Source organism: Aricia agestis, chromosome 7 (genome assembly GCF_905147365.1).
Source record: "Aricia agestis chromosome 7, ilAriAges1.1, whole genome shotgun sequence".
In the NCBI taxonomy this organism is placed as follows: domain Eukaryota; kingdom Metazoa; phylum Arthropoda; class Insecta; order Lepidoptera; family Lycaenidae; genus Aricia; species Aricia agestis.
This window is the reverse complement of record NC_056412.1, coordinates 3,401,112-3,428,997: the sequence shown is the minus strand read 5'-3', so window position 1 is coordinate 3,428,997 and position 27,886 is coordinate 3,401,112. Positions and strand designations below refer to the sequence as shown.

The following is a 27,886-nucleotide window of genomic DNA, read 5'->3' as shown; positions in this document are numbered from 1 at the left end:
CAATCTAAGAAATGAATAGGATAATAAAGTTATTATAACGATGTTTTAGCTAAAATTCACGGAAGAAATAGCCCTATTTACCGATATTCACACCAAATGTCACAGGAATTATACATTTTGGTTTTGACAACATCTTACCTGCACTTCTGCAAGATAACGGATATTTAATGGCTAATATTTTACCAATAATGAAAATCAAAAACCAAATAACACAATTTGGGAAAAAATAATAAAAACCACACCAACAATAAAAAGTAGAAGAAGTTTGAAAGTGACATGCCCGCCAAAACTCTTTCAGTTGTCAAGTTTCAGTTTGACAAGTTTTTATTATGTCAGCGTGTTCCTAAACTATTATCAGTGTACTGGCCTAATCGCTTAGGCCAATGATCGCTTAGGTTAAATATATTTTGATTTATGTCACACTTGACAGTACACTGGTATTTTTTGGAAACACAACCCATATGTAGTCAGTGACGCCAACCTGCAGATAATTTCAGATCGGTGAGGAACCAATAGAAAATCTAGAAGTGTCTATCCTTACGCCATGTAGTTAAGATTGTTAAAATTAGAATTAAAAAATATAAATGAAAATCCCTCATTGGTCAGATAAGTACGAGACCCAGAGGTTTTTTTTTCAAAGTTAGAGAAAAAATATATTTGAGGGCCAATTATTATTATTCCATAATAAAATATGCCATATCGGATCGGACACCGGTATAATTGGGATACATTGTCTAAATAATTAAACGATAGACGCATGTGCGGCCGCGGCATAAGAAACATAGATGTTTTTTTTTTTGAGTTATTATATTTTTTTCTCCGGATAGTCTATCATCTATGACAGCTTGACATAACCTATTTCTTTTGAAAAGCCAAGCTCTGACAAGCGAAGGTGATTATCGAGATTTTACAGAATTATTAGTTTTCTACGCTGTATAATCCATAAATTTTTAATTTAGGGATAAAATAAGGTGTAATTTTAAAGTATATTTACATATTTTTGTGAAAAAACTAGTGTATTGTTGACATTTGCAACTTTGCGGTTTCGCCACGTGCGTGTGTTCCCTATAACAAATATTTTGTATTTTACAGGCAATAAAAATGACCAATTCCAAAGGTTATCGACGGGGTACAAGGGACTTGTTCGCCCGCAGGTTCCGCACCCATGGAACCATCCCGCTTTCCACTTACATGAAAGTTTACAAAGTCGGCGACATCGTTGACATCAGAGTGAGTATTCGTGCTATTTCATACATAATACTTATCAAATATCGTGTTCTTTTGAAGAAGATTTTAAAATAATTATAGATAAGCTAGCATAAATAAAGAGTACCTTTCTTACTGGGCATGTCTATCTTCAGTCCTAAAACAGTTATTATTCTTGGTTAGTTTACCTGTTACACGGCAGTGTCCTTATATCATATTTAAAGAATTATAAAGTAGAGTCAATAGTCTACATTTACTTTTATTCAAAGTGCCCATTTATTTTCAATCCCATTTTTTGTTTGGACATATGAAAATATTTTTTTCATTATTTTTAGGGAAATGGTGCAGTTCAAAAGGGTATGCCACACAAAGTATACCATGGCAAGACTGGCCGTGTATACAATGTCACCGCACATGCTCTCGGAGTCATCGTAAACAAGAGGGTGCGAGGCAGAATCATCCCCAAGAGAATAAACATCCGTGTTGAGCATGTCAAGCACTCAAAGTGCAGGGAAGACTTCCTGAAGCGAGTCAAGGAAAACGAGAGGCTGCTGAAGGAGGCAAAAGCTGCTGGCAAGACTGTCAATCTCAAGAGACAACCCCAGCCACCCAGAGCTGCACATATTGTGAAAGGACTCGAGAAGCCTGTCCTTCTTGCTCCAATCCCATATGAATTTGTAGCCTAATGTGAATAAATTATAAGTCTAATTTATTAGTTTTATTGTAATGTTACTTTATCCCTCAGAATTTTTACCATACAAGGTGTAACAAAACAAAGTGATAATATAATTTAGGGTGTGTACCTATATAATAATAATAAAAAGGCCGGCAATGCACCTGCAGCTCTTCTGAGGCTGTGAGTGTCCATGGGCGACGGAAGTTGCTTTCCATCAGGTGACCCGTTTGCTTGTTTGCCTGCTTATTTTATTAAAAAAAAACTTTATTTGCACTTGCACACAATAAAATACAAAATGAGAAAGAAACAATTTTTAGGAAGAGCACAAATTGATGGTCTTACCGCTTTAAGTGGTCTCTTCTCTTCCAGAACCATAAAGGATATTTAAAAAAGAAATAAAACGATTATGACAGCTCTTAAAACTAAGTTTTTTACGTAAAAGATATAACATAATTATACTATACCTATATTCCCGTATCAGAGTTCCCTGTGAAAGTAGCAGGCTGCAGGACTGAAAGAGTAACTTTTTTTGAAAAATTAAATGAGGTGTTTGCCCTTACAAATTACAAAAAAAATCATTCAGTGCTGCTACTTTCACAGTGAACTCTATTTATGGGACCCATATACAGTTATACTCCTAAAGTATTATCACTTAGTTTTGTTACACCTTGTATACCTGGCAGTTATACCTGTTAACCGATTCGTTGCGGATGGCACGTATCAGTGCCATCACTTTTGCCTCAAAAGTTTTGCGTGTGGCGTAAGGCACGGATGTGTGTCATTTTATACGTGGGAGAGCCATGCTTCGGCACGAATGGGCCGGCACGACCGGATAAATACCACGTTCTCACAGAAAACCGGCGTGAAATAGCGCTTGCGCTGTGTTTCGCCGAGTGAGTGAGTTTACCGGAGGCCCAATCCCCTACCCTCCCCTATTCCCTTCCCTTCCCTATCCTCCCCTATTACCCTATTCCCTCTTAAAAGGCCGGCAACGCACATGCAGCTCTTCTGATGCTGCGAGTGTCCATGGGCGACGGAAGTTGCTTTCCAGCAGGTGACCCGCTTGCTCGTTTGCCCCCTTATTTCATTAAAAAAAATTAAAATCAATGATAACTCCTTCAATTAAGCTTTTAAGAAAGTTTTACCCAAAATCAAACTATCTTAATTTTTTACGTAAGTATATTAATTATTATTAATCTCGTAGCCTTTCTGGATATTGTAAGATTTTTTATAGAATAGGGCCCACCAACCTTTTTTGAAAATTGCGTTTATTTTGTAATGAAGCGTCATATTATTATGATAATAAATTATAAACTAGTAACTTATAAATATGTTAACCTTAAGCTTGTGAACTAGTCCTACGGTGGTTGTCCACGTTTCAGCTCCGTATGTCATTACCGGTTGAAGGTAGAACGCATTGATTTAAAACCCTTGACTTAAGGGATAGTGAAATCGACGATTCAAAGATATTTCAGAGCTTCCTAAATGCAGCCCAGCCCAAGCGTATAGCGTATACTTCTATTCGCCTCCTCAAAGTTTGCCGCCAGGTCCTGCGGCTGCAGAGATTCTGACATAATGACGACGACATACGTCCGCAAACCGCAAATGTGAGATGTGCTGGCCGTTAATGTTAAGACCCCGTCCGTGCCAATCAAGCTTTTTGAAAACGTCCTCCAACACGTTATTAAACAGTTTCGGAGAAATAACATCTCCTTGTCTTACTCCTCGGCGTAATATTATATTGATGTGAATTTCTCATTAAAAAAAAAAAAAAAAAAAAAAAAAAAAAAAAAAAAAAAAAAAAAGGTAACTGCCAAGCAGTAGCGAGGCAAGACCTAAATTTGATGTGGGCAAGATATATTTCGCGAGGCTCCCCTGATGGACGAGAATGACGGAAGAGGACTAATTTTGTTGAGAGGAAAATATTTTTGACACAGAAAAATGTTTAAGTACTTATACTTAAGTAGGTATATGTAATAGGGATGATGACAAGGTCAAAGATTAGCAAATTTTGTTAATAAAATAAAGAAATCACGGTAAAAAATAAGTGTTCCCGAAATTTCAGCTCGATAGCATTTGTATTTTTATTGTTATGCGCCTTCAAAGTTGGAAAATCAAGTAGATTTTTTTTTCAATTATATTTCTTAATATTTGTATACCATTCGATAACTTATGCAATTAAAAGCAACTTTTGTTATGAAACCACTTTCATAAACGCAATATTTAATATACCTATCGAACAAAGTTCTCTTCCGATGCATACAAACTACGAAAGAGTGACGTCAGTCTTTCGTAGCACTTTGTATGGAGCGTTTCGGGCGGGTCTATTTTATGAGATGTTTGAATTGTCGTATCTTGGTGAATTTTTAAGCTATCAGAGTCATTCTTTCAGCGATGTTTCTATTTTTTAAGGGTCGTTCAATTACCAATAAGAAAAAAATTGTCATCAAGCCTATTATGTATATATCTAATATCAAGACATGTAAAATTAAAAAAGTCCTCGTGATCCATCACGAGGCCGTGGGCGGTGATTTTAGTTGCAGAAAATGAATTATAACATATAGCGCATGATAGCGTAAAGTACGAAATGCAGTTTAGTATTTACTAATTTAGTAATCAATGTTTCAAAACGGCCTACGGTTACCGGCAAAACCTATTTTCCGAAAAAATAATGCTTTAGTTTTATTGCAATCGAGCTCGATTTTGCGAGTATTATTTAAGAATTCGTCTACCATAGATTAAACAGGGAAACAAATTAGCCTTTATAGTAAAAAAAATCACCGAAGACCCAAGAACTGACTTGTGTCAGCAAATGGGTACATTAATTAATAACAAGAAATAAAAAAATACATACCATCTTCAAATGATTTATTTACACAATTTGGTAATCTCATGAAGTGAAATAAAATAATGATCAAAATCAAACAATATTACAATAAATTATGCCGTTCCAACGTTAACAACGAGGCATATTAACATTGTTTATCTCTAAATCTATTTATAAATTAAATACAATAAATGAAATTTAACAACTAGCATCCCTAGATTGATAAAATAAAATATATCCTGTTTCCGATGACTTCTGGATGTCTGAAGTTAGGCCGTAGAAATCTTCTATAGCTGACGCGTCGATTTTCTGAAGGAGTAATTTAACAATGAAAATGGTGAGTAAATATTTTTAAGAGAAATTTTAAAACTATTTATTTAACCAAAGTTTGAAAGTTTAAATTTAAGTGAATACTTTCTAACTATACTCACATCGACCATGTCATCATCGAAGAGCAGCCAGAAACCGTGACTCTTGACGATGCTGATGTAGTGGCCCCGGTTGGGGCCGGACCCACAGTGTACCACCACCGCTACTAAATCGTACAGGCGGTCTGGGTTCACCGCGTCGTCCGACTGCAACATTTCAAAAGAAACAGTAAGTTAAATAATGACACTTAGGGCCTGTTTCACCACTTCCTGATAAGGTGCTAGATAAGCTATCCACAACTTTTTTGACAGATTTTCCATTCTTTATCTGTCAAGTTAAGTGGTGGATAGCCTATTCGGCACTTATCAGAAAGTGGTAAAACAGGCCCTTACGGTTCTTACTATTCCATTAATAAACATTATACACTATTCGCGTAAGTTTATGAAATAATTATACAGGTTTCTCAGGTGAACACCGTTATCTTTAAAACCATCAAATGAGCCCGTCAAAATGCTGAAAAGTGCGGCAGCGGCACAGTATCGCTGCCGCCGCGGTGGCGCCGTGTGTAAGGGCAAATAGAAATACAAGGATGAGTAATGGAGCTGTTACTTGGTGGGTCTTGAGAGACTTTTAAAAAAAAATAACTTTTATTAAAACTGGAATATTTTATTAAGAAAACTTAATAATTAATCTTAAGAGAAGACCTGCACCCGATGAAGGTCCAATTCGATCTCATGAAAAACACCGCAAAATGAAATAAACAAATAGCACAAGTTTGCAATTGCAATTCTATGAAATGCAAGTGAAAACTAAGCGTTTTTAATATACATATAATCCCATTTGACTTTCGATATAACAGAGCGGCACCGCCGCACAGTGCTCCGAAATCGCTAAATAGTGGACATTCGCAAAAAAGTTCGATTTTGGTGTGGAAAAAAATACCATCCGATAGATTTTAAGAGGAGTAACAATAAATCCTTATTAAGTTTTTTATAAAAAAAATAAATTTAAGGTGAAAAAAAATAATTACGAAAATGTTGTATGGGCAAGAATCTATAAATAGAGTTTTTGCAAAAAATACTAAGTCATTCTGGTTCATTTTTGAAACAAGTAAAGTTCTAGCTGAATATAAGGTTTAGAAAAAAAAAATACGAAAATTTACGTGCAGCCTTTTGCAGTAGAGGGGTTCAAAATTTTGAAATAGTTTTACTAACTTTTTAGGTGCGGAAAAAAAATACTATTCGATAGATTTCCTAAAGAGTAACAATAAATCCTTTATAAATTTTGTAAAAAAATGATGTTTTAAGCCAAAAAAAATAATTACGAAAATTGTGTGGGTATAATATATATATTATACCCATACAATTTTCGTAATTATTTTTTTTGGCTAATTATATAAAACGAGTCCTTAAAAAGCAACAATACTTATATTCTGTATTTACAAGATGGATGGATGGATTTATGGATAGCAAAAACAAAATTAAACTAAAATGAACTACTGACTAAACTATTGTAATTATAATAAAATAAAAATTGTTACACACACTAATAACTCAAATAATTTCAAATGAAACTTATAAATAAACAATAATAAATACGTAAGTTTGTATATATTTGTATATTTTAGATTGTATGTATTAGTGTTTAGATAATATTATGTTTGTAAGTACGTTGAATAAAATTTACATAGATAATAAATCATAATCAATTATACCAACGCGCTTTACAAACATAGTGGATCTCCAATGCTAACATCGCCTTGTTATGAACAACTTCACTTTCTTCGTAATCTTCTGATAAAAGAGGTCTTTCAAGCAACAGGTCGACTGTGTCTGGATGAAATTCTTGGTGTTTATTTTTAGACAACTTTGGACGAATGTGAGACAAATATGGATCAGAGCTTATTAAAAAGTTGTGCAACAAATCTTCATTAGTTGCTACTCGTTCTTTCTAGTATGCATCTCTCTAGTATATCTAAATTCTTTATTCCTTGCCTCTGAAGCTTCTTCACTCAAATAGCCAATTGGAATAAAGCCAAAATGCTTACAAATATCAGCACCATGTATAAGGAGTTTGTAGACACTTGCAGGCATGTATTACCACGGATAAAGCTTTACATACAGCTCTGCAGCTTCCCTAGAATGATTTCGAAAGTGATCTTTAATCTAAAATTGATAAGCTTCCCAGAAAAAACTGTCTGCAATACAACGTATAATCTCTTTAATAATTCTAAATCTATTTTGGTTATTTCAGATGTTGTCCTAAAGTCCTGTAAAAATCTTCTAGCAGTGTTACCATCGTTAGTAGTTCCATATCCTTGTTTGACAATATCAATCAATATTCCAGTTTGCTCTTTAAACTCATGTTGTGTGGCATCCTTTTTTGCTTTTTTAAGAATTTTGTTGTCATCTCGTGCTGACCACATTTTAAAGTCCATATTATAAGATATATGTATTATTTTTAACAAAAAATTAAAACCGATTTCCAAGGTAAAACAATAATAACATCCCTATAATATGAACTAAAAAGTATTAAATAATTTTCCTATCTAATAGTGCTTTTTTCCGAATTCGGCTAAACCTCAACTATTTCTGTACTCAATCTTCATCATATTGAAGTCGGTACCAGATAGCTGAATCTTCAGTTCTCTGACAGAATATTTGTTCTCTGACAGAATATAAGCTCTGATCCATATTTGTCTCACATTCGTCCAAAGTTATCTAAAAATAAACACCAAGAATTTCATCCAGACACAGTCGACCTGTTGCTTGAAATATCTCTTTTATCAGAAGATTACGAAGAAAGTGAAGTTGTGTCATTACTCCTAAGTGCTATGTTTGTAAAGCGCGTTGGTTTAATTGATTATTTATTATTGTTTATTTATAAGTTTCATTTGAAATTGTTTCAGTTATTAGTGTGTGCAACAACTTTTATTTTATTATAATTACAATAGTTTAGTCAGTAGTTAATTTTAGTTTAATTTTGTTTTTGCTATCCATGTTTGTAAATACATATAAGTATTGTTGCTTTTTAAGGACTCGTTTTATATATTATAATATTATACCCATACAATTTTCGTAATTATTTTTTTTGGCTTAAAACATCATTTTTGTACAAAACTTATAAGGATTTATTGTTACTCTTTAGGAAATCTATCGAATAGTATTTTTTTCCACGTCTAAAAAGTTTGTAAAATTATTTCAAAATTTTGAATCCCTCTACTGCAAAAGGTTGCACGTAAGTTTTCGTATTTTTTTTTCTAAACCTTACATACCACTAGAACTTTACTTGTTTAAAAAATGAACCAGAATGACTTAGTAGTTTTTGCAAAAACTCTATTTATAGATATATTCTTTCTATAGATTCTTTCCCATACAACATTTTCGTAATTATTTTTTTGCACCTTAAATATACATTTTTATAGAAAACTTAATAAGGATTTATTGTTACTCCTCTTAAAATCTATCGGATGGTATTTTTTTCCACACCAAAATCGAACTTTTTTGCGAATGTCCACTATTTAGCGATTTCGGACCACTGTGCGCCGCGGTTGCGCGGCCGGTGCGCCACCGCAAACCAAAGTATTGTTACGGTACATGGTATACGGACACGTAGTGCCATCTAGCGACAAACCAGCGAAACTTACCGAGGGAACACAGGCAACATAAATCCCCTACTCAATACTAGATGGCATGAGGTGCGCAAGTACATACTCGAACCTTCTAGAAAAGTCCAACATTTATTACGTGTTTACCGGTTTATTTTGTTTACGTGTTTAGTTGTTTATGTTTATCGTGGTACATGCTCGAGCCCCCTAGAAAGTTCCACTTGTTTACTTGTTTACGTGAATCGGGAACTTTGTGGAATTCGTCTCGCCATATAAAAAGCCGCAGGTAGACGGCCCGGAGTTCAGTTCGTTTCGAGCTTTCATCAAGGCGATTTCGGAGTGACAACAAGTGATCAATAGTGAGTGAACCAGTGAAACCTGCGACTTGGCTACGACCTAGGACAGTGATAGTGCTTAGTGATTGGACCTAGTGATTAGTGTTTGGACTTAGTGCTAAGTGTTGTGACCTAGTGTGTGCTTGTGTGACCTAGACATAGTGAATAAAGTCTTCAAGAGAGTCACCAGGTCTTTCTCTCCGAATTCTTCGAACCCTAGCACGTAAAAGTATGTAGGGGGCTGAGTGTAAACGCTCCCTCGCGTCGTTAGGTACTGCCGCAGAAGTATTCAGTGAAATAAATGTAAACGTCGCTTTAGATCGCGTGTAATAATACTAAATACTATGTATATCACTTTCAAAAATAAATGTGATCTTATTTATTTGGTCCCTTGCCTTTTCCCCACCCCTCTCATTCTCGTCCTTTGGATCTCACGTGATTAATAGACAGCCGCTTTTTTACATTAAAAATATACTTACTGTATTAAAAAGCCTCAACTCCAAAGGAAACACCACTCGGTGCGAGACTTTTATGTGCCTATTATATTGCTCCATATATTTAAATCTCTTCAAATGCAATGCTAGTATAAGTGGAAGTTTCTTCACTCTCATACGCTTCTGCGCCTCCTGATAACTACTACAGTTATCACATTTGAATTTGTTGTCATTACATAGGGTTTCTGTGTCACTGAAGCATTTGAGACAGTGTGTTATGCTAGTGTTTTGGTCTACATCCACCTGGAAAAATTTTACAGAGTTTTTAAGCATGTTCAGAGATCTCATTTCATCAATTGACTTAAGAATGCTTAATTAAGGGCTATAACTCACTGGGACGCCATCGCGACGTAGCCAGTGACGTTACCATGTAACCTCTACGTCGCCGCAAAGCGGTGTTTTTCAACTTTACTTTAAGAAAAACAGCGCTTAGCGGCGACATAGAGATACCCGAGATACCAGACGTTGCTTGGACATTGCTATAGTAACGTCGCTGGCTACGTCGCGGTGGCGTCCCGGTGAGTTATAGCTCTAAGGTTGGGTTGCACCAACTAACTTTAACTATAACTTTAACTATAATGCAAAATGTCAAATCTTTGGTTAAAGCCGGTGTCACTCCGCCGTTCCGCCGGCCGCCGAGCTACAAGTACATACAAAGACTCCCCGACGTCGCGTCGTGGCGATTCAATGATTGCCGCGAAATGACTCGTGGCGCACGCGCGCGCCTCTTAGGGGGATATTAGATTATCACTAGATGTCCCGCGCGGCTTCGCCCACGTAAATTAGGAATTTTACAGAAACCGTACATTTTCCCATAAAAATATTTCCCCCGTTTTTCCCACATTTTCCTGAGTTTCTTCGGTCGTATTAGTCTTAGCGTGATAATATTATAATATAGCCTATAGTCTTACTCGATAAATGATCTGTCTAACACTGAGATAAGTTTTTATATCGGACCTGTAGTTTCTGAGATTGACGCGTTCAAGCAAACGTACTCTTCAGGTTTATATTATTAGGTAGGTAAAGATTTTTTTAATTATCGCTTGACAAACTCGAGTCTCGATCTAAAAGACTATGAAATGGTATAATATGGTAGTGATGATGATGATGATGATGAATGTAATTTGCATAGTAGCATATGCTCTCTGTTCTTAAAAAACAACGCCGAAACTCCCAAACTTGTATCTATAAAGAATCAGGAGTTCTCTCAGCACCTTCCGAACCACGGTATACCAGGTGTACCTCGGTGCAAAATTACTTGTTGGTAGCATATGCTTAGAATACTTCTCACGAAACCGAAGTCACCACATGTTTCCCTATAAGTTTTGAGGAGTTCCCTCGATTACTTATGGATCCTTCATCAGATCACCACTTTTGTGAATATAATACCAAATTGGGATGATACCCTTTATACCAAAAGAAAAATTTTGAAAATCGGTTAACGGACGGCGGAGTGATCGTTGAATATAAGAAATTTGTCGGTTAAAATTCCAAAATCAACAACTCCTTATAAATAAGAAATTAATTGAAAAAACATTTTCCAGTAGACCAAACTGTAAATCTAAACCATTCTCGAATCTCCACGAACACACACAAAAAATTTCATCAAAATTGGTCCAGTCGTTTAGAAGGAGTTCAGTCACATACACACGCACACAAGAAATATATATATATTAAGATATATATTGGATCCGAAATCATTGAGTTAATGATAATGGATAATGTAATATAGACATATGATTCATTTCTTCCTTGATCATAGATTTTTGACATTTGCTGAGAGATTGGATCCAATACGGTCATAGAAATAGGTGTTGCCAGTTATTTAATATAAAAAAGAGTTTTTAATTTCTTGTTCGTTAATATGTTTCAAATAATGTAATGTAATTATTTTTCTAATTATATACTTGGATAATCTTGCTGAAATAACAAAAAACAAGCCATATTAAAAATGACGATGTCTTTTGACAAATCGAATTCTCTGAGATCTAGTAACCCTGACGTCAATACCTGTCAGCGTTAGCGCTCTCCATTGGCTATTGAAACCACATATGACGTAAAATAGGATCAATGAAATATGATAATGTAATATGCAGATATGATCAAATGATCATATATATTGTATCCTATATATGATCATAGAAATGATCCAATATAAATGATAATGTAATACCCCCCTTACACAGTGTCATATTTTATTTGGCAAAATTTATCAAAAATAAATATTGCATTGCAGCCGATTTTTGGGACGATGAAAAATATAGCAAATTTATATATCTACTGTCATGGTACCTAAATCTATGAAAATAATAATATTATTAAATATACACACAAATGTTTTATAATTATAATAAATATACTTATTTAAAATAGGTGGTAGGTGGTAGCTGCATATACATTATACATAATAATATAATCCATATCTAATTACCTACTTACATCAAAAGAAAATCACGTGTCGTGTCTGTGTAAACTGATTTATATGTTCGGTATTCATTTAGGTATAAAAGTTTCCGTATGATTTTATTTGATTTTGACAACCCTATTTTCGGAATATCTGACAAGGTGTGGAATTGGTGTGGAATAAAGTCGACCTTCGCGCGGCGTCAGAGAGCTCAATGTCGGCTGGTCGCGTGCGGTCCGTTGTTAATTATACTTATGTAGGCACATAAAAGGGCGGCATTTGTGAACATCAAATCTGTGAGACTTCTGTACTTGTACTATTATCTATTCTGTGGTTAAAGTTAAAAATGGACGCCATCAAGACGCCATAACCATAGAGCTCGACAAGGTTTTAAATGCACGTGCCGAAAAAAGGAACTAACGCTGTCATCATACATAAATAAACGCCATTTTTGACAGTTCTCTTTTACCAGCAGCGCAGCAGGCGGGGGCCTACGTTCGTTTATAACCTTGTTGGACCAGCTGTCATCAGTTAATTTCTCCTGTCAAAGTTAAGGTTAAAGTTGAAGCTAAATTTAGCCTTAACTATAACCATAACTTTAACCTCAACTTTAAGCACGCCTCTGGTGCAACCCACCCTAAGTCTCATTTTAATGATGCAATAGTTAACATATAATTTTTTATATTACCTGTAAATCGAAGAAATGCTCATCTTTGCTGCTAACAGTCTCACAGTTCAGACATCTTGTCTCACTTGTGAGTGTACCCTGGAATATCTCATGTACCCAAGTGGGTTCTGTGTTTTGTGGGGTTGTCCCATTACATGTGACATTTTCGCCGGACCCATTCGCCTTTGGAATTTTCAAAGTACTTTGATTTCTTTCAGCTAAAAGTACAAAAAGATGAATTAGGAAATCTACTAAATATTTTATCTAAATCTTTTTCCTCCATCTGGGAATCTTCCTCACATTGTGTTCATTTTAAAATGACACAATGCAATAATGATAATAATTTATTGAGATGTGCACATATTTTTTTAATACATATATTAAATTTGATCTTGAATCTTGCTTCTAAGGAAAGGAAGATTTCTTAATAGCCATATCAGAGAAATCAATTCATTGGTTATCCACATAATCGGACATTGATGTCAAGAGGTCAAGATATTGGCGTCACTCCCATACTTCAACAGTTTTGAATTTGGTTTCTTTTCGCACGCTCAAATATGACAATAGCTACGAAGCACTCACACTCAAATTTACGAAATAAAGCCTTTGACAATAATTGTCACTTCTGTAAATATACAAAATTGTGTACTGAATACATGCATAAAGTATGCATGTATTCGGGTCTCATTTTGTAGACTTGCAGAACAAATTTTTGACACAGTTACTCTACCTTAGTTTTTATTATTCATAGGCTTCACAAATCATAATATAAAGCAAAATTATATTCAATGTATCATTTTGTCATTCAAAGCGATTACTTTATTGTTCTATGCAGATTTAACCAGTATTTGCGAATATATCTATTATCTTACCTAAAATAATCTCATTTATGTGGTTTATTAGAAAATTCAGAAACTCATGGGCATCTTGTTGCATATAATTATCAAACTCCTCTGTAAAACAAATAAAATTGTAAATGTAAACATGCAAACATTGACTATTTGGTGAAAGATTATGCTAACTTCCTTTTTTATTGCCACTAATAAATTAATATGTTAGAAGACCTGTGTTTTTCCATTAATTTAAGATTATATATTTTTATATTTATATAGATTTAGATATAGATTTTTTCCAACAACTTCTTTTGTCGAAATAAATATTATTGTGTGGAAATTGTATATTTTCATTCAGATAAAACTTGTATGCCCTTTCCAAGGATTTAAGGAATAAAGATTGTGAGTGTAAAGAGGTAATAGACACTTTTACATACCTCATATTTTATCAGTATAGTTTAAGAAGTCAAAATTGCATTTTACTTAAGAAACTCATACTTACCCTTTTCCTTTCTTAGCCGTGCTATAAACTTTTTAGGTGCAATTGATCCTACTTTCTTTTTTTGTGTTGCTATACTATAAAATAAGTCTGCAAGACATGTGAGTAATGTTTCCTTAGTTCTCTTGTTCTTTGCCTTGTATTCCAATACTTTCTCTCTAAATGGACGACAGAAGTAGAGAGCTTGTAAAACTGAGTTGCTATAACAAGTGTTACCAAACTGAAAAGATATAATTTTATAATGTAATTACAAAAAATATACATATAATAGAAAAATTCATGTTAATGATACAATAAAAAAAATTTCAGTTAATAAATATTTGTTTTTCTGTAAAATTTGTTATATTATGAGTAAGTAAGCATTCTATAATTTCTTAATCCTTCGATTGCGGATTCTTGGAAATCTATTGTTGAAGCCACTTGGGTGTTGAAGCGTTAATTTTAATTATGTAAGGATTTTTTTTACATATTTATATCAGATTTGCAACTTGGCAACAACTACAACAAAGAAGCAAACAGATTGTAGAAAAAAATATTCTATAATAAAGTTATATCTTATCTTGTCTACAGCATAGCTAGCATAAGCACGTAGACAAACAAAAGAAACTAAATTTTGACAGTTTTACTGGAAAAACATTGGAGAAAAAGTTTCTTACTTTTTATTATTCGTATTTCGTAGATCAAAACTATAATTCTGTCTATAGACAGGGTTGCTACATGTCGATTTTTTTAATTTGCCGCCATTTAATCTACACCGGCCATGGTTTTATAGCCGAAGTGCCATAATAAAAAAAAAGAATCAAGAGACTAAATGTCAAAAAAAAATAATTGCCGTTGCTATAACGGTTGCAATGGAAAGTTTCTTGTCTTTGTCCACTGAAACTCAAGTCGATGGGTGGCGCCATGCTCAGGAAAAAGATATGTAGACATTTGAAAGAAACTGCCATTACTTTCTTCCGAAGAATCGACTGGGCAACGGCATGCTAGCTATGCAGGTCAGGGGATTTTGGGTATTGTTTATCTCTGTTGCCAAGTACATGTATTACAATATTATTATTATTACATATTACTACTTACATTGACTAAACCAAAATAATGCTCATTCGGTGGAAACTGCTCAGACCCAATATCTTTCTCCAATTGTGATATATTTGCGCCCTGAAACAGTATTTTAGGTTGACTTACTTATAGAAGTACTACGATATTGCACAGTTATAAAGTCATGGAATATGTTGTACAGCGAATGTATGTTTTGACTGTTGGAATTATTTGTTGCCTTCTAACGTACGTAACACTTAATATAACTAAATAAAAACTAAAATGATATCACCTGGGGAACAAAAACATGACTTGTAATTATTAGAACCAATTAGGTTGTATATGCGAGGTTATTATAAATATATCGTTTCTGAGGATTTTAATAGCGAAAAATAATATTTCTGCATTTCTTACCATTCTCTGTTGGAAGTTAAGACCGAGATCCTGACATATTGACATTTGCAATCTGGTTTCAAAATGTTCTAGGCGTTATACGCGATCTGCAGTTGGTTTTTGTTTATTTAAAATAAATCGGTATAGCAGGTCTTCATTAACATACTTGCAGCTTATATTTTCTGTGACTAAAAAGATTTCTAGCGTTTTTAAGTAGGTATAATTCACAAATCACAAGCGCTATGCAGCAACTCTGAACTGTCATTTCAGAAATTGACAATCGACAGACGACAAGTGTCAATTTATTTTATGACAACTATTCTTTTTATTCTTGTTGTTACGTTGCTACAGGTATCGGCTCGAATGAAAAATATGTGATTAAAAAATTTGCTACTGAGTACTACTCAGCAGGGCTTCATAGACATAATGTTATCGAATACCCGAAAAAGTATCGTTACGTACCGGTATTTTCATAATGGTAGCCCATTGCATTGGTAGCCAGATAATGGTATTTTTTATCGATATCTAGTAACATAACCAAAAAATATCGTTATAAAAATACCGGTAAATATAACGATATTTTCTGGTATCAGGTATGCGGTATGCGTCGTGCACCAAATCTCACTCGCAGCTAGTCGTAGGTAGGTTGTCATCCATCCGGATTTCCCCGGATTTGTCCTAGTTTGAAGAGCGTCCGGGGTGCGTCCGGTTGGGTTTTTGAAAAGTGTCCGGTTGAAATCGAGACACTTTAAATGAGAGAAATTTAATTTTTAAGTCATGCAGCAATAAAGAAAGATAAAAACTCGCTAAGCATACGTGGGTTTCTAGCACGGACTTGAGTGGAAAAGCAAAAATTGGTAAGACATTATCGTAAATACTGTGTCGTCCGGGGTGTCCGGGGAAATAACCACATTTCGGCCAAATGTCCGGGAATTTTGTCGTGCCTGACCGGCGAAGGGAATTTAGGTGATGGCAACCCTACGACTCGCAGCCCAACTTCCGACTTCCAAGCACCAGTTTTTATATACGCCATGCTTCGGCGCGAATGGGCCGGCTCGACCGGAGAAATACCATGTTCTCACAGAAAACCGGCGTGAAACAGCGCTTGCGCTGTCTTTCGCCGAGTGAGTGAGTTTACCGGTATTAATTCCAATTTTTACCGTTATTTCTAGTATCGGGTAAATTTTCATACCGTTATCTATGCCCTTGGAGCAATAACGTTATGAAAAAATACCGGTATTTGAAGCCCTGCTACTCAGTAGTGCTTTAATCAAATATCAGTGAGTAGTGAGTACTGGTATTTAATGGAAGTCATCATGAATCATCAATCACCGAGCCCTGATGAATCACCACCAAAATCACCACATGGGCACATCACTATTGTAACATTGTATCTGTCAAGTGTCACTTGTCACTTATCAAGTTGTCACTAGTTCGCTATCGGCTATCGCAAGAAATTGGGAACAATTTTATTAAAAATAATCAGCGGATTGCGGACGACAAAGCAAAGGGAACACGGGAAATATAAACCGCTGACGTGGCCGTTTATGATTTGTTTCATCATTGAGCTAAATTCTCGGTATAGGTCGACCTATAACTTGCGTTTGAAACACGATAATATATAGTCATACGATAAAATATAGTCATATAGACAAGAATAGTGTGACCGGCTCCTTGAAAACAGTACCTTCTCATGAAGAATACCTTTCTTATAGCAAGTATGCTGACTACGTTATACGTGGTGTTGGCTATAACAGCCGTATTCGCTGGAGTTCCAACTCCAGAGGAAACTAAGCGGATGATGGAGCATCTTTCTGGAGCAGAGCACTATAAAAATGAGGAACACAATAACCAGTTTGACCACGATGCGTTTCTTGGCGAGGATCAAGCCAAGACTTTTGATCAGTTGCCACCTGAAGAAAGCAAGAGGAGACTAGGGTAAGTACTTCATCATGACCAAGAAGATCAGTATAATATCACAGTTTCCCAACCTGTGGTCCGCGGATCCCGGGGGTCCGCGAGCATAATATGTTTGGGGGTCTGTGGTGTCATCTCTGGACCATACATTATACGGTTTTTGGTGTTTATTTTATAAAGTTGGTCTGAGTGCTTGAGTTCCTACTTCCAAGGGGTCCGTGTCTGAAAAATTGTAGTGTATGAAAAAGATTGCGAAACACTGTCATAGTCTATTCTGTCCGTCTTTCTGCCAACTTTTCAAATACTTCTGCTGAAAACAGTGAATAGCATTTGAATGAGTTGGATGAATCATTCAGTAACACATGACTTAGTTCTAGGGAAAGACAAAGAATAGTTTTATGTAAATGCTGTAAAACTGTACAATGTTATTACACATTATTTTGACACAACCAAGTTGCAGTCAATAACTGGATGTTTCATTAGATATTAAATTTAGAATGTCTTGAATTTAGTTTAGTTTATCTAAGTAGTGTGCAATATTCCATTCTAGAATGAACAAAATATACTGTGCTAAACAAGGAAGTCCTTCCTACTTCTAAAATATCCAAATTCCAAAATATACTGTGCTAAACAAGGAAGTCTATCCTACTTGGTTTAAGTATGTCAAATGAACCTGATTGCCGAGGATCATTGATTTTATGCTTATTAAATATTGAGCAATTGAGAAGTAAAACTAAAAGCTATACTAACCCATCAATCCCCAAGCGGCAGCTGGCGTCCGCTTAACAATTGAAAATCTATTGTCTCTGTGATACCCACGATGGAGGTGCTACGGTTTCCACTGTTATAAGAGTTGAATTCTGCTTGAGTAATAATTTTTTGTGGTATACCTACCTACACACTTTGCAGTCATTAACTTTGATACAGTGTTATAGAACATGTGGGAGGATACGGTATTATCAATTATCTTAACCACACTTTGTTAGTTACATTATCCAGAAGATTACAATCATAAACTCTGTATTGTCTACATCAGTGTTTTTCACCGTTTTTATGACGCGAAATATTTCGTGACCCCCTCTCACCTTCACTACTTAAATTAAATTAAACTACTTAAATTAAATTTTTTAAATTGAAATAGTTCTCTTAACCTTTGGCGACCCCCACGCTGAAAAACACTGGTTTAGATAACACATACATCAGGAAATTGATTTTTAGGAGCATATTTTCAATAAGTTTAATCATATAATAGGAAAGAGGGAGTCCATTCTTTGTGTTCACTGTGGGGTTGCAGAGGACTTAATGCACTTGTTCGTGGATTGTGGACGGAATCGTGGTCTCAGGGGCCGGTTGTTTTCAGGAGGTTTGTTTGGGGGGGAAATTAATATTATTTTGGCGTCGCCTCTTTCGCAAGAGGCCCGCACTTTAATAATATTTTATTTATTGTCAATGAAGGGTCGCATAGTTTAATTTTTAATAATTTTGAATAATACTATGAGGCTGGCATAGTTGCCAAGTGCATTTTTAAGCCTCGTTAAAAATTTGAAGGAAAGAAAGAAAAAAAGGAGCATATTACACTATCATTTATCTTGGATCATTTATATATCTGATCCAATATATTGTATAGGTGTACCAGAATCCGATGGCAAAAAGAAAAAATCTGCTGTCAAAAATTGCCATCGGATTCTGGTAGACCTATAAATGAGTAGACAGAATTAAAGAGTATACCGACTTAGAACTGGGATTGAAATTTTTTTAGTTTGACGTATTATGACAAAAGTCGTCGCTAGGGTCGTTACCTACAAATTTAGTTGTCGTTTATATTTTGGCACATGCAAAGAAAACTGTCAGAATTCAATTTCAAAATCTTCATTTTAAAAATAAATTATATAAGCCAGCCCGCCAGCCCTTAAGAGGATTCCACACCGCCATTTTTCCCATACAAACGCTGTCCCCTGTTTCCTCCCTGGATAATGCTAGTAGAGTTATAATTTTTTTTCTGAATATCTACGGCCACTAATACAATGTCCCTATGTTTTCCTTTTTTTCATAATTTAATTATTAAATAAGATATGAACGTTCAAAAACCCAAAAAAATGGCCAGATTTTCCACTGTGTTCAAACGTCCAGAAAACAGATTTGGATAGATTATACAAAAAAAGCAAAACATAGGAACACAGCTCAAGCCTTTTTTTAATCTTTAATGAAAAAAGTACTTAAATCGGTTAAGTTTTGGAGAAGGAATCAGGGGACAACGAATCGTTGATTTTCTGGATTTTCTGCAGTTGTCTCTATCGCGTTCTGCGGTATAGGCTTGAGGTAAGGGAGACAGCTATAGATATTACACGTACTTTTTTTTCATTTCTCTAGCTGCTGTGGTATCCTCTTAACTTATCCTGGCGAAACCCGAAAGAAATGACACGTATTTATACTCTTCCGTCTCTTAGCAGTCGAAGTACTGGTAGTTATGTCTATTGTGCCTATAATAATTGACTATATTTGAGTCATATCTGTGTATTACACTATCAAAGTTCTTTGATCCTATTTTACGTCATATGTGGTTGAAATGGCCGATGGAGAATGTGCTGATTGCTGACAGGTATTGACGTCAGGGTTACTAGATCTCAGAGAATTTGATTTGTCAAAAGACATCGTCAGTTTTAGTATGGCTTGTTTTTTGTTATTTCAGCAAGATTATGCAAGTAAGTATCAAAATACTTTCTTCTATACAATTATAGAAAAGAAGTTTCAAATTGCATTATATTATTTGAAATATTTTTTTTGTATTAAACTAGCTGTCCCGACAAATATCGTTTTGCCATAAAATGATTTTTCTAATAAAGACCTCACGGAGCCCGAGACCTTTCCAACGAATATAAAACCGTGGAAATCGGTTCGTGCGTTCTGGAGTTATAGCGTCAGGAAGGAAAACCCGACTTATTTTTATGTATTAGATAAAACACCTGTTTCTATGACCGTATTGGATATGCATCTAAGATCTATGATCCAAGATAAATGATAATGTAACAATATGCCCCCATAGGCAAGTGCGTCAACTGACGGACCTACGTCATTTGGTCAGATTATGTAAACTTGGTGATCGCAATTCGCACATTTATCAGCACGCACGCGCCGAACGCCCCGCATTTTAGAATTCGTTGTATCAGGTTGTATGAAATAATGTGAAACCTCGCACAATTTTCAGCGCCGTACACGCCGCATAATACACAAAATGCGGCCCGTATATCAGCTTAAATGTATGTCGTCATGTCACATGTGTCGACTGGGTTTGACAAAACGCGACCAAAATACGTAGGTGCGCCATCTGGCTATGAATCAACATCTCTGATAGTACTTTAATAACCAACTGTTTAAATATAATTATTACAATATTGTCAAAATCATTATCCATACCAAATCCCATAATTTTAATTATAACAGTACAAATTTCATCATCATCATTATCATGTTTGCCTGTTTACATGTTGACATCTTTACAATTAAATGGCTTAACCAATTTTTATGAAATTTCCTATAGAATCACTACTTTGGCAATTGATTCCCAGAAAAGGACATTATTGTATAGTTGCAGAAAACGTCTAGAAATATGTCTGTCTGGCTGTCTCGCTTTCACGCCAAAACTACTGAACCAATTGTAATGAAATTTTGTACACAGATAGTATAAAGCCTGAGAAAGGACATAGCCTACTTTTTAACTGGAAAAAGCGGTTGTAAGGGGGTGTTTATGCGTAAATTTGTTCAAATTAAGTTAGTTCCAAAAATTCATAACAGATGGAGCTAAGAGTCGCCTACATCGCGCTAGCCCTTACTCATACGTTTTTCTATAAGAGGTGGTACCATCTTGAGTTGAGTTTTTCGATTCTTTCGATTGATATACTTACACGTTTGTAAATAACTCATTACTCAGTACTTTTTCTATGCAGTGACGTAACCTTAAACCTATCAATGATAAATAGCTTATGGCTTTATGGGTAAAGCTAAAGTTGTGTAATTGAGGGCTAAATAAGCTTTAAAATTTGGCATCTATATATATAAAACTCAAAGGTGACTGACTGATTGACATAGTGATCTATCAACGCACAGCCCAAACCACTGGACGGATCGGGCTGAAATTTGGCAAGCAGGTAGATGTTATGACGTAGGCATCCGCTAAGAAAGGATTTTGATAAATTCCAACCCCAAGGGGTTCAAATAGGGAATGAAAGTTTGTATATAATAATACTTCTTAACGCGAGCGAAGCCGCGGGCAAAAGCTCGTACTTAAATAAAGTTTATAATTTTTTTTTTAAATGCACAGCTGTTTTTGGGTATTTTGATTTAAGGGGTACCAGGGTTTTAAAAAGCTTTTAAATTTGACACCAATTTTGTTGACACCGCGCGCTATACCTAAACTGTAGTCCACGCGGACGAAGTCGCGGGCAACAGCTAGTTCATAATATTATGAGGATGATGATATGGCTCATTAACCATGAATCATTTTCAATTTTAAAAGAGTTTAATAACCTTTTTATCTCAACGACCTGAATTCTTTTCCAGGTTAATAGTCGACAAGATTGATGCTGATAAAGACGGTTACATTAGCATGGTGGAGTTGAAGGATTGGATAAGGTACACGCAGACGAGGTATATACTGGAGGACGTCGAGCGCCACTGGAAGCAGCACAATCGCACAACCATTGATGATGATCAGGAGGTCATCACGTGGGATGTATATGTTTTCCCTTCAATATTTTTTTTATTTTTTTTTATTATACTTTTTGCACACATCAAGGTACAGAGGCGGGCTTAATGCCTTTAGGCATTATTGATTTTAATGGTTTTAAAAAAAATAAGTGATATAAAATACGAATATTAAATAATTAATTGGAGATTTCCACATAATCTGTACATTATCTGTGAAACTATTCATTTAATTCATCAAGCCCATACGGTCACCGGTGACCGAGACACAATAGAAATTCTATTGTGTCTCGTTTTTCCACGATCGACGGGTTAATTGAAGTTTATTCATCATGAATGCTGCAGTAGTAATCTTTGTGCAATGTTTGATCAAAATAATTGATAGTTTAATAGTTTCTTAATGCAAACAAGCAAACACAATTTTTTTTTAACATATCAATTATTTATCAATCGATTTTAAAACTGTGATCGTTTATCATGACAGAGTTACAGACAAGAGGTGTACGGTTTTATGGATGACATGAATCCCAACGAGATGTCTACAGAAGGTGTTACATACAGTAACTTACGCAAGAGAGACAGAAGGCGCTGGGCGTATGCCGGTAATTATAACTTCCGTTACACTTCCGTTACACTTCCGTTACTCTAGTAGAGAATCATCAGAATGTCAAAACCAACTTTCAATAACAAATCGATGAGGGTTTTTGATATTCCGTTTGCCATCCGGTGCCGCTATGTAGGCTTAGGGTCTATCGTGTCAACCTCAGTTAGTGTCAACCCTCATCGATCTAGCTAGGAATCATTTTTAGAAAATGTCATTTTATTCGTGTTTTAAGCAGGTCAAGTAGCTAGTAGACTATAATAATATGTGGGAGTTGCCTGCGGGTACAATAAATTTGTCATTTGTGTGTTTATCGGTCACTTGTTACTAATATATTACTATACAGTATACACCCTTAAGACAGGGGTTTCCAATCTTTTTCAGCCTGCGGCGCAGTTACACGTCACAATATTTTGTCACGGTACCCTACTCTGCCTAGCTATTAGAAAAAGATAAATAAACACATTGATCATAGTTAGGTTTAGCAGGTAAATGAGGTAAATAATAATAAACAAATATATAATTATCTACCTGCTTAACATAATAGGCTACTTGACCTACTTTTTTTCTTCATGCTAATCGCTTCTTAATAATTTATTTTCACAAAAAAAACTAATATTTTAATATTTTACACAGTAGAAACCCATAAAAATGTTGATTGAAAAATATGCCTTATAAATGGCGCCGAATACACTATCCGCCATAGTGTGACGTCATACTTTTTGTATTTTAAACTCTTTATTGAACATTTTTTTATGTGCTAAATGTACGAGTCTAAAAGTGCCCAAAAATTATAAAAGAATTAAATAAAAAATTAGAAATCACGTTGAAACTTTTGGAGAAAAGTTTTGGCCATTTCATTTCCCGTGTACAATATATGGAGATAATATATTTATTATAAAACTGATGTTTTATTTGAAATATTCAAGGCCTATTCTAGGCCCCTTAGACCGCGAGGCCGTGGGTGGTCGTCCACGTCGCCTACATAAATATTTAACATGACATTTTTCCTAATGGGGCCCCATCAATTTACCACGGGCCCCAGATGGTATAGTTACGCCATATTTATAAGCCTGAATACACAATATTATGTAAAGACTTATGTATATATTTTTATGGACTGTAGTTGCTGAGTTATAATTATTGTTGTTTTTCAGATGTTGACAAGAACGACGCTCTGAACCGCACGGAGTTCGCGTGGTTCCTGCACCCTGAGGACCACGACAGCATGAGGGATGTGGTTGTTCTGGAGACGTTAGAGGACATCGATGTTGACAAGGTAATAATAATAGTAAATCCTCTCTTTGTACTATCATAGAAGTTGATTCATAGGCAGATGGGAACCTGCATATTTTAGTGGCGTTTTGTCAAATCCAGCCGACAGAGCACGAATCACATTAAGTGTCTAAACACACTATGCCGAATTTCCGCGACGGAAGTTCGGCTTGATTCCGCCTGAAATGTGTTTTAAATGACCGATGACACACCATGCCGAAATTCCGTCGCATAACGCGCATAATTGTATGCGTTTGACATTGCTGTAAGTAATCATGCGGAATTTCGCCGCGGAACTTCGGCTAGTTCGGCATAGTGTGTTTAGACACTTAGGTACATGTGAGTTGCCACACGTACCACAACCACACCATATCGCAACGACGTGTGAACGGTGTCACTGCAGCTTTTTGTAGTTGCGTTGTGTTACCGACAAAATGCCGACGTGGTTGCGTTGTCGCCAGTGGTTGCGATGTGGTTGCGATGTGGTTACGTACGAAAGTCAATGAAACGAAGGGGGGGAAGAGCGCGGGCGGTGTGCGCTCACTGTCGTTGATCAACGCAATGTTGTGGTTGCGATGTGGTTGCGACGTGGTCGGCCGTGGTTGCGATGTGGTCGGTATTTGACAAGTGGTCGACAACGACTGCAAAATGTGGTACGTAAATGGTCTAGTTCATTTACAATACGAAATATACGCCCGACCACGTAGTGTGATTGTCGTGTGGATGTGGTTGTCGTGTGGTTGTGGTTGTCGTGTGGTTGTAGTTGTCGTATGGTTGTGGTTGTCGTGTGGTTGTGGTACGTGTGGGTTGGCCTTTAGTTGGCCTAATCGGACCAAATGACACGTGGGTCCGCCAACTAGCCTATGAATCAACTTCTCTGATAGTACATACTACCAGAGCAATTCATTTATAGAAAGATGGACCTATGCAATTTGGCCGGACTACGACTAACATTGAATTCACATAACCTGACCAAATGACGTAGGTCCGCCATCTGCCTATGAATCAAGGCTACGCAGCGGCACCTGTAGCGGTAGCACGGCGACCAGCGGAAATGCGAAAGTATGGACAAACTGTGGAAATAAACCTAAGGTGCCGTTCCGATCTTTTTTCGTTCCGAAAAATTCAATTAAAATGCCACTTTATGACAGACTATAGTATATGTCATAATGTAGGATATTATTTGAATTTTTAGAACTATAGTCTGTCATAAAGTGGCTTTTTAATTGAATTATTCGGAACTAAAAAAGATCGGAACGGCACCTTAAGTTTATCTCCACAGTTTGTGACTATAGTCTGTCATAAAGTGGCATTTTAATTGAATTTTTCGGAACGAAAAAAGATCGGAACGGCACCTTAGGTTTATTTCCACAGTTTGTCCATACTTTCGCATTTCCGCTGGTCGCCGTGCTAGCACTACTGGTGGAAAATGGAACATCAAAAACCCTCATTGGTACTTATAGATTTAAAATTAAATATGCCCCCCAGGACGGCAAGTTGTCCCTGGAGGAGTACATCGGGGACATGTATCGGCCCGAGGACGGGGAGAGCCCCGGGGACGAGCCCGACTGGGTCAAGCAGGAGAGGGAGCAGTTCGCCGGATACAGGTACATACTGATATTATATATCGTGTACCTCTGTGGCTCAATTGGTTGAGTGTGTGGCAGCTCAAGCCGGGGGTCGCGGGTACGAATCCCGCCGACGGAACAAAAAGTTTTTAAAGTTCCCGGGTCTGAACGTGTAATAAATATATGTATGATATAATAAAATCTTAAATATATATGTATAGTATAATAAAAGTATTAAATATACTTCCGTTGTCTGGTACCTGTAACACAAGTCCTTAAGGCGGGGATTAATCTCAATCCAAAACTATAACTTTGCACACAACCAAAGACCAAGCGTATACGCATCGCAATAAGATTCATTTTAGCTTAGCATAAAACTGAAGTCACTCGAGCGGATTTTCTCTATTTTTCATGTTTTTTTTAAATATCTTTGGAAATAAACATTATGAAACAAAATTGTTCGGTTAAAGAATTTTTAATATAGATTTACTAACAATTTATTCAAATAAAATATAAATTTTATTTCATTATACTTATATTTCGATGAAATAGATTTTTATCGGAGGTGAGTTTGTAAATTAATTACAGCCAAAGTATTAAGTTTTATTAAAATGTTTATGGTTTAAGGTATTTTAAATGTTGTGCTTTATACCTCATATTTTTTAAAACTTCGTTATTATATTGGAACTAGGTAAACCGGAAGTCGCGGAATAACAAATTGGGGTTTATCCTCGCCTTAAGGTACTTAGCACGGGGCCAGACTGATGTGGTGTGAAGCGTCTATAGATATTATATTATATTTCCAGGGACACGAACAAGGACGGCTTTATGGACGTAGAGGAAGTCCGCAACTGGATTGTGCCGCCCGAGTTCGACCACGCGGAGGCCGAGGCTCGACATCTCGTCTTCGAGGCGGACACCGACGCCGACGAGAAGCTGACGAAAGACGAGATACTCGGCAAATACGACCTCTTCGTCGGCTCGCAGGCGACGGACTTCGGCGAGGCGCTAGTGAGACACGACGAGTTTTAGACGAGGGGACGGAGTCCGATGTTCGTAGCACGCGACTGCGACAAAAAATCAAATGTCATTTTATGAAATAGGCTAAGCATTTTCTGCCGACTGAGAGAGATGGTCGCTGCTCAGTAGTGGCGCATAGCAAAATAAAACCTATAGCCTAGTTCATAAAGTGGCATTTTATTTGAATTTTTGTTGGTCACCGTTGCGTGTTGCGCGGGGATCGGAAAACCACCTTAAGGGTCAATTCAGACCGCAACGTGACGAGTAGATGCATTTGACAGACTTCAATTGCGTGAGACGTCAAGTCTGATCTTCGCGTCGCGTTGTGGTCTGAATTGATCCTTAGGCGTGGCGTAGTGAGACACGACGAGTTTTAGACGAGGGTGTCTACTGTCTAACAAGTGTAATAGGCAGACATAATATGTAATGCGGGCAGGTTTTAGGGACGTAATTATAGTTTTTGTAACGAATCTCGTTATTCACCATCGAAGAAATTGATTTCTAGGCAGTTGATAGACCTATGGTATCATTTGGTCGACTTATGTCAATTCAATGTTAGGGTCAATTCATACTAGCGCAGAGTCGAAGCGCATCGAAGTGAATTATTAAAATTGAACATAACAAATTCAACCTTAACTCCAAAGCGTTAACGCTCATATTACTTCTGAGAATTTAAAAAGGCGACTTTCGCGAATTCGCTTGACCACCGCTTTTTGGTGCGCGCGCATTCTTGCGCATCCAAGCGAATCTACGCGTCATCACTGTAGGCACTCTGGCGAATCCGCGCGCATTCGTTCGACTTGTTGCGAATTTGACGCTTCGACGCGCTTCGCGCGCCTTTTTAAATTCTCAGAAGTAATATGTGCGTTAACGCTTTGGAGTTAAGGTTGAATTTGTTATGTTCAGTTTTAATAATTCGCTTCGATGCGCTCGACTCTGCCGCTAGTATAAATTGACCCTTAGCTGTCATGTGATCTTTTTGATGGGATTGACATAACGTGACCAAATTACGATGGTCCGCCATCTGCCTTCTACTTCTCTGATAGTCCAGTAGACCTTTGTCTATTCTGCCAGAATAATAATTACCCGGATTTATATTTTTTCAATAGCTTATGAATAATTTTTGTGAAGTGCTATCAGAGAAACGGATACATAGGCGATTCTTTGATGACATTGTGCGTTGTTTGCATAGAAGAACAAAGCTTGCCGAGAGAGAGAACACAGCTAATGCACTGTTTTTGGATTGAATGAAGTTTTATCGGCCAATATTAATTAAGAGTTAGAAGCATAGTTAACTACTTGTTGTACAATATACATACGTTTTATACATTTTATAATGAATTAACAATTTAACGTAGTTCCACTATATAAGTACAAAATATTTTATAAAGATCAAAATATAAATTTGATAATTTAATGCTTTGATTCCGATTTCCGATAACATTCATTCTATATC

The 27,886-nt window shown here is 36.2% G+C and overlaps 3 protein-coding genes across 5 annotated transcripts; 2 read left to right on the top strand and 1 right to left on the bottom strand.

Annotated features, from left to right (window-relative positions):
• Positions 1-811: 811 nt before the first annotated feature.
• On the top strand, positions 812-1,910 carry LOC121728958 (60S ribosomal protein L21). Its single transcript, XM_042117317.1, has 3 exons — positions 812-892; positions 1,093-1,230; positions 1,542-1,910. The coding sequence occupies exons 2-3, from the start codon at positions 1,102-1,104 to the stop codon at positions 1,890-1,892; spliced, it is 480 nt and encodes a 159-aa protein (XP_041973251.1). The 5' UTR covers positions 812-892; positions 1,093-1,101; the 3' UTR covers positions 1,893-1,910.
• On the top strand, positions 960-26,714 carry LOC121728953 (calumenin-B). 3 transcript variants are annotated; one of them, XM_042117308.1, is made up of 7 exons: positions 960-971; positions 17,064-17,286; positions 21,823-21,994; positions 22,451-22,568; positions 23,725-23,846; positions 25,331-25,449; positions 26,217-26,714. In XM_042117308.1, exons 2-7 carry the CDS (start codon positions 17,069-17,071, stop codon positions 26,440-26,442), a joined length of 975 nt encoding a protein of 324 aa, XP_041973242.1. In that variant the 5' UTR covers positions 960-971; positions 17,064-17,068; the 3' UTR covers positions 26,443-26,714. The 3 variants fall into 3 exon arrangements, with proteins under 3 accessions (XP_041973242.1, XP_041973241.1, XP_041973240.1); XM_042117307.1 differs by lacking the exon at positions 960-971 and adding an exon at positions 16,789-16,927; XM_042117306.1 differs by lacking the exon at positions 960-971 and having other exon boundaries at positions 16,934-17,286.
• Positions 4,734-15,606, bottom strand: LOC121728952 (ubiquitin carboxyl-terminal hydrolase 46). The gene is made up of 8 exons (XM_042117304.1): positions 15,370-15,606; positions 14,995-15,075; positions 13,921-14,137; positions 13,458-13,538; positions 12,607-12,803; positions 9,500-9,757; positions 5,141-5,284; positions 4,734-5,018 (listed from the first exon to the last, which is right to left on the bottom strand). The coding sequence occupies exons 1-8, from the start codon at positions 15,412-15,414 to the stop codon at positions 4,908-4,910; spliced, it is 1,134 nt and encodes a 377-aa protein (XP_041973238.1). The 5' UTR covers positions 15,415-15,606; the 3' UTR covers positions 4,734-4,907.
• Positions 26,715-27,886: the final 1,172 nt, after the last annotated feature.

Excerpts from the sequence above, each read along its gene's own strand:
- LOC121728958 (XM_042117317.1), top strand. The coding sequence starts at position 1,102 with ATGACCAATTCCAAAGGTTATCGACGGGGTACAAGGGACTTGTTCGCC. Across the intron at positions 1,231-1,541 it reads GCGACATCGTTGACATCAGA|GGAAATGGTGCAGTTCAAAA; the intron begins GTGAGTATTCGT and ends CATTATTTTTAG.
- LOC121728952 (XM_042117304.1), bottom strand. The coding sequence starts at position 15,414 with ATGTCAATATGTCAGGATCTCGGTCTTAACTTCCAACAGAGAATG. Across the intron at positions 15,076-15,369 it reads TTAACTTCCAACAGAGAATG|GGCGCAAATATATCACAATT; the intron begins GTAAGAAATGCA and ends ATACTGTTTCAG. Across the intron at positions 14,138-14,994 it reads ATTATTTTGGTTTAGTCAAT|TTTGGTAACACTTGTTATAG; the intron begins GTAAGTAGTAAT and ends ATATCTTTTCAG.
- LOC121728953 (XM_042117306.1), top strand. The coding sequence starts at position 17,042 with ATGAAGAATACCTTTCTTATAGCAAGTATGCTGACTACGTTATACGTG. Across the intron at positions 21,995-22,450 it reads AGGAGGTCATCACGTGGGAT|AGTTACAGACAAGAGGTGTA; the intron begins GTATATGTTTTC and ends TTATCATGACAG. Across the intron at positions 23,847-25,330 it reads AGGACATCGATGTTGACAAG|GACGGCAAGTTGTCCCTGGA; the intron begins GTAATAATAATA and ends TATGCCCCCCAG.